This window comes from Silurus meridionalis, chromosome 19, assembly GCF_014805685.1.
Source record: "Silurus meridionalis isolate SWU-2019-XX chromosome 19, ASM1480568v1, whole genome shotgun sequence".
Classification (NCBI taxonomy): domain Eukaryota; kingdom Metazoa; phylum Chordata; class Actinopteri; order Siluriformes; family Siluridae; genus Silurus; species Silurus meridionalis.
Genome location: NC_060902.1, coordinates 15,444,572 through 15,456,107, shown reverse-complemented (window position 1 = coordinate 15,456,107; position 11,536 = coordinate 15,444,572). Strand labels below are relative to the sequence as shown.

The window sequence follows — 11,536 nt, the reverse complement described above, 5'->3', positions numbered from 1 at the left end:
ATGTGCATCGTGTGCAACCTAGTAAGAAAGGTGTTATGAATGGATGGATGGATGGATGGGTGGAAGGAAAGAAAGAAAGAAAGAAAGAAAGAAAGAAAGAAAGAAAGAAAGAAAGAAAGAAAGAAAGAAAGAAAGAAAGAAAGAAGTTATGAATGAATAAATGAATGAATGAATGAATGAAATGTTATGAATTAATGAATGGAAAGAAAGAAAGAAAGAAAGAAAGAAAGAAAGAAAGAAAGAAAGAAAGAAAGAAAGAAAGAAAGAAAGAAAGAAAGAAAAGGATGGGAATTTACAGTAGCTTTACTTCTTTTGGTGGTAAGTGAAATAAACAAAATGTCCACAAGAGGCACTGTTTCATTCACTGCGTCTTATTTTGTTCTTTACCGGAAGTGGCAATAAAGTTTTATCAAACATTCTCACTGCACACTGCGGAACAAATGGGCTCCATAACAGACGGTAAGATCCGGGTCATGTATTAGAGCTAAAGTTATTACATTGCTGTTTATTTTCAATGAGTAAAAACAGAGTAAATTTAATCCGGTTTCTATAAACGAGCGGGAAAACGCTGTAGTAGCTGTGAAGCTAACAGATTAGCCGAGCTAATGTAGCTACACTTCTAGGGCTCGTTTATCACCAAGGAAACAATAATATAATAATAATATAAGTATAAAATTAGCTTTTTAAGGGTCTGGGGATGATCATGAGGTGTTTGAGCAGTAGATCCAGTAAGCAATAAGAAGCAGCCTGGAAGTGTTTTATTCAGGCTGAATTACAAATCACTAAGTATTTCCTTCATAGGGTCACTACAGAGCAGGAGACATTACAGCGTTATAGAAAGTTTATAGTGCACTCTTTATATCAGGAGGAGTCATTTGGGATTCAGCCCATGTTATAGTATTAGCTGAAGACAGAGAAATTCGAATTATACAATAATAAAAACTTAATTTAAAGTTGCTTGCAGTTTAAAAGTTTGTACCCCCCTTATAGATTCCAGATGGGAATAGGGAAAAGAAAAAGTCTCAAATGAATGAACCTCTATAAAACCAATCATCAATCTGTCCTAAGGGGGTGTACAAACATTTGTGCATAACCCTTATTTCAGCTTGTGTACTCTCCTGTGACTCTTTATCGCAGACGAGGTGATTCGCAAGCGGCTGCTGATCGACGGCGACGGGGCCGGAGATGACCGCCGCATCAACGTCCTCCTGAAAAGCTTCACCAAATGGTGCCACACCAACGTGACGCCAGAAGAAGGGTGATTTCATGACGTCAGCTCCTCAGATCGAAGCTTTTATCAGCCGGGGGTCAGTTACACCGATACAGACGTTAACATTCAGTCCTTTCGTGCAGGTTTGCTCAGTACCAAAGGATGCTGGGAAGCTTGTCCCAGTGTGAGTTCTCGATGGGAAAGACGCTTCTGGTGTACGACATGAACCTGAAGGAGATGGAGAACTACGAAGAGATCTACGCAGACATCGGTAAGAGCGCTTTCAGAGTTCGGCGGGGTGATGGTGGACCTTGAAAAGCATCTCTTCGATGGGATGAGTTTAGAAGTGTAAGGGATTTCAGTTCTGGGGAAATGAGATACAACACAAAAATGAGAAAAAAGAATGAATGAATGAAGAGAGAAAAAATGAAATGTAACATTTTTTTAACAGTACACAAGAATCGGTCGAATTGTCCTAATTTTCTGATTTGTTTTTTTTTTTCTCGGAACAGAGCGAAGCATATCAGGCGCACATGAGAAAATCAGCGAGTGCAAAAAAGAGATCCAGCGAGCAAAGAGGATACGAAAGAACCGCCAAGGTGCGATTAGAACATTCCACTACGTGCAGAAGTGCTAAAAATGAATCATAATTATAGTTATAGTAATACATACATAATACATACATAATAATACATGCATTGTACATAAGAGTCTTTTTTTTCTTTTGTATTTTAGAGTATGACGCTTTGGCAAAAGTCATCCAACAGCATCCAGACAGACACAAAACGATGGAGTAAGTGAAATGATTTTTATTAAATGTGTTTATACACTATGAACAAAATCTATTGTGACACCTGACTTTTTCCAGCCATATCTGGTTCTTCCCCAACTGTTACCACAAAATCAGAGACAGGCCATCGTATAGGACGTCTTGTACTTGATCATGGAGACCCAAAGGCAGCTCCATGAAGATATGCTTTGCATGGGTTGTGTGGAAGATCTCCTGCTATAGAGCTCTGATCTCAACACCTTTGGGATGAATACATTCCCAGGCCACTTCACATCACCTACAACCTGACTTTACTAATACACATGTGTGTCTGAATGAATCTCCACAAATTTCCTCACTCCACAATCTAGTGGAACGTCTTCCCAGAAGAGTGGAGCCAATAGAATGTGATGTTCAAATAGCACCAATTTTATGGTCAGATGGCCACAATCCTTTGTACATAGACATATAAAAGATATGTTAATAATCTTGTCAGGTTTTGTTGGTGTCCGATGTAACGCCGAGATCCTTTTTTTCTCCACACAGGCAGCTGAAAGCGCTCGACAAAGAACTTCAACAGCTCTCACAAATCAAGGAGAACGTAGAAGATAAGGTACGTCTTTATCTCCTTTTTATTTTAAATCGTTTTATTCATCCCTCTGTTTTACCCACGAGCACTGATTTTTCTTTCACCTTCTTCCTTTTCCCCTCTCCATCAGTTGGAGCTGCGCAAGAAACAGTTCCATGTGCTTCTCAGCACCATCCAGGAGCTTCAGCAGACGCTAGAGAGTGAGTCAGGACTTCACTGCTCATGAAAACAGCAGGATCAGATGCTGAAATGCAGAGAGCAGAAAATATTTAGCAAATTCTAATTTTATTCATCACACACACACACACACACACACACACACACATGCACACGCACACAACTGGGCAGTGAAAGGCTCTTTATTTATTTTTATTTATTTATTTTTAAACACCTGGCCTGTGACATGAAATAAAACAATAGAAAAAATAAGAATTTTATGTATTATTATAATAATAATAATAATAATAGGAAGAAATTAATAATCAATTTACAGCAAATCTTTTGGGAAACAAAATGTACAAAGTATAATTAAGAAATTAAGAGGCGAATAAAATAATGCTAAGAATACAAACAAAAGGAAAACAGAAAAAAAAAAGGATTTTACATTAGAAGTGGAATTTACATACAGAACACTGACTGCATCCCAGATCTCCTCACCTCACCTACATCAGTACCCAACAGTCCAAAATCAACATCTGGAACATCTTCCCAGAAAAGATATGTTCAAAATGTTGACAGTGTTCAGAAAGCACGTACAAATCTTATATTCAGGTGTCCACAAACTTTTGCGCATAATGTATGGGAAATCAGTGTAATAGCTTACTGCAAGCAATGCAGTTAAACATACCAGGATGAAACACACGCTAGCCAGGCTCGAATAACACACGTGCGCGATGCAAGGACTGAACCTGAGCACTTTTTTTGCTGACACAAACAATTATATTCGTAAATTTTTTCTTCCTTTAAATGGCAGTACAATACTTTTTAGGATTTCTGTCAGGTGTGTTATAATTTCCTACTTCCTGCTTTTCAGCTAAATCGTTTTGTTTGTTTTTTTGGCAGATGATGAAAAGATGGAGAATGACGAAATGTCCCAAGAAAGCCCCATGGAAAATGGAGATTAGTTTTGTCCTGGAATTTTTATTTCCTCTAAATATTGTCTTTTTTTCCCCCCATTTCACATTAGTATCTTTGAATACAATTGTAATTAAAGTGATGTTTTCACAATTCTTTTTTTATGCGTGACTGCTGTATGCATGTGCTAAATGATGACCGATGAAATGAACACTTACCATGAATTAGCAGAGTATTGTAACGGTACATGTATTCGTTCGGTATATCGAATGCAATCCTTTTTGCGTGCGGAACATAGTTAAAGTACCGAGTTCCCTCAGGAATGTATTAAGTGGCGGACCGTAAGTTTGTTTAGTCTTCGCCTCGCACTTTGAGCATTTCATATTGTTATTATTATTAACCATGAAAACATACACAATCCCAGGGAATAAAAGCGAAACTAGAGTTAGAGCAGTGTCGCTGTGGCGACTCACTCTGTACCAGAAATACGATTTGTTTTGAACATGCATGAAACTGCAGCGGCTAACGCTAGCTAAAGCTAGAGAAAATCCTGGCAGTTCCACATATCGAGTGAGTCAATTAATAAAGGAGGGAAGGAATGAAGACATTTGTGAAAATATGCTGAATTAATTAGACCAGTTAAGTAGATCATATCTTTAGAAAATGAAATAAATGTAACAGACACTTTTTATTAAATAAATTTTATTTGTGCCAATTTAATTGCTTTAATTTATCAATTATTTTATTTAATTTATTAAAATTATAATACAAAAGGGAATTACATTTATTTATTTATTCTTTTGAATGATTTATAAAATATACGATTTGATTTTATATTATAGAACCAAGCATGCATTTTATTTATAGTTTAAAAAAATGTAAACAAACATCAACCACAAATGCTTATAATAATAAACTGTGTTAATAAAAAATGACAAGCAGTTTTATGTTTTGCATTTCTTCCCCCCTAACGTACTGAAATTAAACCAAACCGAGATAAAAAACCCGAGATACGAATCCAATCCTGAATCTTGTGTACCGTCACACCCCTAGTGTGTATTGATGCTCAAACCCAGGAGATGGTGCTGCTGTGACACAGTGAAAGATAATTTCCTCAGGAAGAAGGCACAGAACCTCTGTTAGACCTGTACTGTAGGTTATAAAAAAATTCTATGGAGAAAACTGTCTTGGAAATAACTGATCATTCATCGTCGTCATGACAGAATAACAATGAGAAAAGCTGTCTTTTCCAATTGTACGTCTCTAATATCACTGTTTAATGATTTAAATGTTAATTATATTAATTAATTTAGACATGTATGGTGATTTAGGGGTCCAAGCACTGGCCTTTTTAATCAAATAGCAACGTTATCGAAATATCTTGTTTATAGGCTTTGGTAAGTACATAAATGCATTTCTGAGATACGGCTTGGCTTCCTGCAGCATTCCAGAGGTGAGATTTAAAACAAAAGCAGGTCACTAAACAATGCTTTCTATACCTTTTCAAGATTTCTCCGTTCAAGTTGCAGGTTTGTTTAGTCTAAAGCAATCTATCCACAGACGTGCAGTGTGGGAGTTAAGACCTTTCCCATCGATCGACTTGAAAACAACCATGCTCTGAGTCTATTTAAGCCTATACATCTCACCCACTCCCACCCCCCGTCAAGTGGGAGTCAAACGTGTGGCTTGTCACATTCTCCAAGAAGCAGGAATTTCACTGCAGGTTCCTGATGTCATTTCACCTGCATACCCCCATGTGACACTGATTACTGCATCTGTCACACCATGTTATGTTTGCATCCATTCGTTTGGTGGGGACCTTCAGCAAATCTGACAGGCAAGGCCACACCTGGTTTCAAACACAAAAGCTGGAAAATTTACTCAGTTTTCACCGTAACACAAATACCATCAAAAAGCCAAGATGCTTGATGTTTTGCATTTTTTGGAGCTACAAAATAAAGAGCCCAAACATGTTAAGGGAGTCAGCAAAATTGACCCCAAATTCTTTCAATTTCACAAAACAGTACATGTAAAGGATAAATGTGTCTAATGATCATAAATATATACATTTTTACTCATTGTGCTTGTCCACATTTTCACCACAAAGCCCTGAATTGAAAAAGCGAAACATTCAGACCATCACTCCAGCGCTTAATGATTTCCAAACTTATATCAGTACAGTACTATAGGCAAAAAAGGTTCCTCTTGGGTTCTTTGGATAGTTTTTAGCCTCCAAAATAGGGTCCAACCTAAAGCCTTCATCAAGCTGTTAGGGTCAATTGCACTTTGGATTTGGACTAATGATCAGAAGGATACAATTCTGAATACCAGAAACACCAATGTGCTTGACATTGTGCTCACTTGTAAAACGCTTTGGATAAAAACATGCTGTAACTGTAAATGTCTCCATCATGGCCGTCTATTAACATCATCAGAACGCATTCAGAGACCCAGTGATGTTTTCTTAAAAGTAAGTCACACTATGTCTGAAAACATTTTTGGAAAGTTCAAGGTTTTAACAGAGATTTGGAGACAGGTGTCATTATGAAGACATAATCAGGGTCACTGTCAGGGATAGACCAGACGTCAGAACCCGGGAGTAACATAGATTGTGTTTATTTGGTATAAACATGCAAACACATCGAGAGCTTGAGAAAAGACTGTAGCAAATGGTAAACTTAACCTTATAAAGGGGACAAGTAAATGGAGGACAGGTGTAGGTGATTTGTAGGAGGAGGACAGGTGTAGGTTATTTGTAGGAGGGAGAGGCTGAGTGAGAGTGTGAGCATTGGAGGAAGGCGTGACTGGTGGCTCCTGACAGTCCTTCACTTCAGTGGTCCAAAGATGTACCCCTTAATTTTTTTCAATGTACACTTTATTCATGTTTTCAAGTATACAGTTTTTTACAAAAGTGAGGACACGCCTCACATTTCAGCAACCACTGTAGTAAATCATCTCAAGGGACAATACTATAGAAATTAAACTTGGATTTCTTTTAAAGTAGTCAATGTGCAGCTTGTAGAGATTTACTGCCCTCAGAAAAGAACTCTACATACAGCCGTTATTGTCAAAACTATGTATTATATATACTAAAAGGTACTAAATATATGTCCTTGTGGTGCCATACCAGCTACAAGGAAAAGTAAAATTTGGTACTTCTGAAATGTAGTATCTCTGAGAGCAATATTACCAGGCTATAATGACAAAATATCTTGAACGCTGTGAGGAACATTAGAACCCACAATGAACTACTTCACTCATATCACTCAATGAACTACACACACTCATATCCCATGAATAATCAAACACAAACCCAGCAGTTGGCCATGCTGCTTCTAATTAGTTCTCTGTCTTAAAGCAAATTCCCCTTCATTCCACCAGGAAACAGAAGTGATTCTTAGGGTCATGCAGAGACATAGACATGATGACCTGCTGAGTCAGAACCAGGCTAGATGTACAGACACTGAGAACTTTGTCTCAAGCGTCTAAAAACAATGTCCCAAACAGGCAGCTCATGCCACTTCCTCAATAGACTTGGAATGTCACAAGGTGTGGAAACTGAAGTACTGCATTGTTTTGTCCAGCGTGTTATTTTCTGCTTGTGACATTCCTAAAAAAAAAAAAGCTTCAGCAGTTAAAATTGCTGATTAAAGGCAGTCCAACCAAATAAATTTAGGGTGTATTTCGTTTTTTTTATTGACTTTTTAGTATACATGTAAACTCTTAGAAAGAAATAGGTTCTTACAAGGGTTCCTTGGGGGTATTTAAATGGCTCAGGGTTTCAGAAAACCAAGTTGAAGCATTCACTAGTTTATCTCTTTGGGAAGGTTGCACCTAAAACCTGAAAACATTGACAAGAACCAATTTTATGACTTCAGATCTTGCCCAGAAAGATTCTTGAAAGGTCCTCATGTATAGCTGAGTTTTTTCTGTTGAACAGATTTGTTGATGGACCATCCAAAAGCCCCTTAAGCCTTAAACATTACACATTCTGCAGAAACAGCAAGAAAATCCATTTGTTTAATCTTTGACTTCAAATCCACGTCCACGGTCTTGCACTAAAGTCTCTTTCATGAAGTGTTCACGTTCCCGGTGTCTTCACATCTCCCACGTTTTTTTCTTTTTTGCACAATAAAGCGGACAGCTCTTTTCACTCTCGCTGCACAAAAAGTCAAGATGCTCTGTTCACCGCACTACAAGCGAGAAAGAACGGGCGGGTGTCGTGCCGTGCCGTGCCACATCTACTCCCCTGTCGCTATGGTAACAGCGCCTTAGTGCAATTGAAAACGAGTCAGGAGAGAACGCTGCTCTCAATACGAGTTCGTCGATTTTTTGACCCCAGCATGACACTCGGTGCGGTGCGGTCAGGACACGACGTCCCGATCGTCAACTCCACCTGGCCTATTTGCTTTGACAGCTGGGTTACAAGTGTCCTTAAATAAGAGCACTTATCAAATATCTGTTCACTGACCCACATTTCGTTTGCATTAACAGCTGGCTAACAAGTGTCCTCAAAAAGAGAGAGCACTTCTATAGGATCTGCTTATGTATTAATTAGCGTTTTTAATTTTTATAAGGTGAAACATATGAATGTCACAGCAAAAACAAAACAAATAGTTGTTTTCCTCAAAATGGTTGAAAATTCTCATGCTCAGAAAATCGTATGTGATGTCAAATTTGGTATCATTTCCACAAAACACACAAAAAACCCCAGCAGATTCTGTTCTCAGTTTTAAAATTAGCATGATTAGCATCCAAATAGTTAGCAGTACACATTTCCAGGAGCCAGCAAGTGGCCATTGCTTTTCTGACTTTTAGATTTTAGATTTAAATTCTAGCAAATTCTCTCACACTTTCACTTCTGTATGATTTTGTTATGATGGATTTTTATTCTTCGCAACTAATCTCTGCACACAGTAAATGTTAGCATAAATAGCACCGATGTGGAGATCTGTTTTACAAGATTTAGCACAATATAAAACGACAAAAAGTTTTCTCAAAAGGCTGAAATATTGTTAAAGATATTTAACTATTCTTAATTTTGTTAAACAAACTACTCATTGCTAGTTATTCTAATCTACCTGGTGATCTGTTTAAAAAAAAAAAAGCTTCAGCAGTTAAAATTGCTGATTAAAGGCAGTCCAACCAAATAAATTTAGGGTGTATTTCGTTTTTTTATTGACTTTTTAGTATACATGTAAACTCTTAGAAAGAAATAGGTTCTTACAAGGGTTCCTTGGGGGTATTTAAATGGCTCAGGGTTTCAGAAAACCAAGTTGAAGCATTCACTAGTTTATCTCTTTGGGAAGGTTGCACCTAAAACCTGAAAACATTGACAAGAACCAATTTTATGACTTCAGATCTTGCCCAGAAAGATTCTTGAAAGGTCCTCATGTATAGCTGAGTTTTTTCTGTTGAACAGATTTGTTGATGGACCATCCAAAAGCCCCTTAAGCCTTAAACATTACACATTCTGCAGAAACAGCAAGAAAATCCATTTGTTTAATCTTTGACTTCAAATCCACGTCTACGTTAAAGCTGATTATGGTTGGTCTTGCACTAAAGTCTCTTTCATGAAGTGTTCACGTTCCCGGTGTCTTCACATCTCCCACGTTTTTTTCTTTTTTGCACAATAAAGCGGACAGCTCTTTTCACTCGCTGCACAAAAGTCAAGATGCTCTGTTCACCGCACTACAAGCGAGAAAGAACGGGCGGGTGGCGTGCCGTGCCGTGCCGTGCCACATCTACTCCCCTGTCGCTATGGTAACAGCGCCTTAGTGCAATTGAAAACGAGTCAGGAGAGAACGCTGCTCTCAATACGAGTTCGTCGATTTTTTGACCCCAGCATGACACTCGGTGCGGTGCGGTCAGGACACGACGTCCCGATCGTCAACTCCACCTGGCCTATTTGCTTTGACAGCTGGGTTACAAGTGTCCTTAAATAAGAGCACTTATCAAATATCTGTTCACTGACCCACATTTCGTTTGCATTAACAGCTGGCTAACAAGTGTCCTCAAAAAGAGAGAGCACTTCTATAGGATCTGCTTATGTATTAATTAGCGTTTTTAATTTTTATAAGGTGAAACGTATGAATGTCACAGCAAAAACAAAACAAATAGTTGTTTTCCTCAAAATGGTTGAAAATTCTCATGCTCATAAAATCGTATGTGATGTCAAATTTGGTATCATTTCCACAAAACACACAAAAAAAACCCCAGCAGATTCTGTTCTCAGTTTTAAAATTAGCATGATTAGCATCCAAATAGTTAGCAGTACACATTTCCAGGAGCCAGCAAGTGGCCATTGCTTTTCTGACTTTTAGATTTTAGATTAAAATTCTAGCAAATTCTCTCACACTTTCACTTCTGTATGATTTTGTTATGATGGATTTTTATTCTTCGCAACTAATCTCTGCACACAGTAAATGTTAGCATAAATAGCACCGATGTGGAGATCTGTTTTACAAGATTTAGCACAATATAAAACGACAAAAAGTTTTCTCAGAAGGCTGAAATATTGTTAAAGATATTTAACTATTCTTAATTTTGTTAAACAAACTACTCATTGCTAGTTATTCTAATCTACCTGGTGATCTGTTTAAAATAAAAAATTAGCCTGGTGTGAGGATAAAAATAGTTACTGGTTGTACCTTGTTTCATTACTTATTGACTTATTGTCCCTGAATTGAACTGAAACCACTTTAGTATTAGAATGTATGTAACTTGCTAGCATAACAAGACTAGCAGAACTAGCATTATGTAACATTATTCTAGGCATTTGGAGGATGTCACTTTATCCAGAGTGACTTACAGTTATCTTATTTAGACAATTAAGCAGTAAAGTATAGACCTTGCACAAGGGCCCACAATTTGCTGCATGGTGGTGCTGGGATTTGATTCATGACCTTCCAATTGGAAGTCCATCGTCTTTCCACTGAGCTACCACTTCCCAAATGGTGTAATTCCTCCACTATGAGATCTTTTGATCAGTAACTCAAAGCCTTAACCACTGAGCGACCAATTCCTGCTAGTTAGTCAAATATCTACTTAGCCTCATATCTTTATTACAAACAGCCATGAGTTCTGAAAGATGCTAGATATCTGACTGCTTTTTTTTCTGAGTTAGAGAACGTGGAGGTGTTCTCCAGCTCGATTATGGAATCCAACAAGAAAAGAAACATGGACACAATGTGAAAACGCTACGGAGGCACAACAATCTATAAACTGAACTCCGACCTTCAATATGGAGGTGGAAATCTGAACAAAGAATAAATTCTCTACTAAACAAAAAGTATGGTAAAAGTTTAAGTGTTGTTAAAAGTTTAAGTTGTAGTGTAGTGGAGATTTTACCAGTGTACTCTATTAACGTTATGCTACAGCACAGAAGATTATTTCTATTCTTAACATTTTCTTGAATTTGATTGGTGAGATGGTGTTGACTTATAGCTTTACATACCATCGTTTCTATGGTAACAACTTACATTAGGGCTCTGATCTTATTATTAATATGGGGATTATTTTTATATATGAATTTTTGTATATGTTTTTTTTTTAATTTGTCATTTTGAAAGGAGTCTCCAGTGTCAAAAGTAATGTCACAAGTTCGTGTTCCAACATCTTCTTGTGGGTTTCTTGGTGCCAATTAGTGCCAATTATTATTATTTTTTTGTCATATTGGCTTTTTTTTCTTCCCTTGTTTCTTTTAAACAGATTTTCCACAAACATTAGATCATTTTAATCAATCATTAAAATACATTATCCTCCCCCATCATAGTGTATGGCATTACTATGATTTCATTCCTTGTCTCTTTTGAATGTTGAACATGTAAATATTCTTTTATATGAAACGTGTATATTTCTAGAAAGTTTCTACTGTATAAGAAAACTATCTGAC

General features: G+C 37.3%; 1 protein-coding gene across 1 annotated transcript; it reads left to right on the top strand.

Moving 5' to 3' along the window:
* Positions 1-370: 370 nt before the first annotated feature.
* Positions 371-3,795, top strand: thoc7 (THO complex 7). The gene is made up of 8 exons (XM_046874602.1): positions 371-459; positions 1,138-1,258; positions 1,354-1,481; positions 1,723-1,809; positions 1,946-2,003; positions 2,526-2,592; positions 2,699-2,768; positions 3,631-3,795. Exons 1-8 carry the CDS (start codon positions 441-443, stop codon positions 3,690-3,692), a joined length of 612 nt encoding a protein of 203 aa, XP_046730558.1. The 5' UTR covers positions 371-440; the 3' UTR covers positions 3,693-3,795.
* Positions 3,796-11,536: the final 7,741 nt, after the last annotated feature.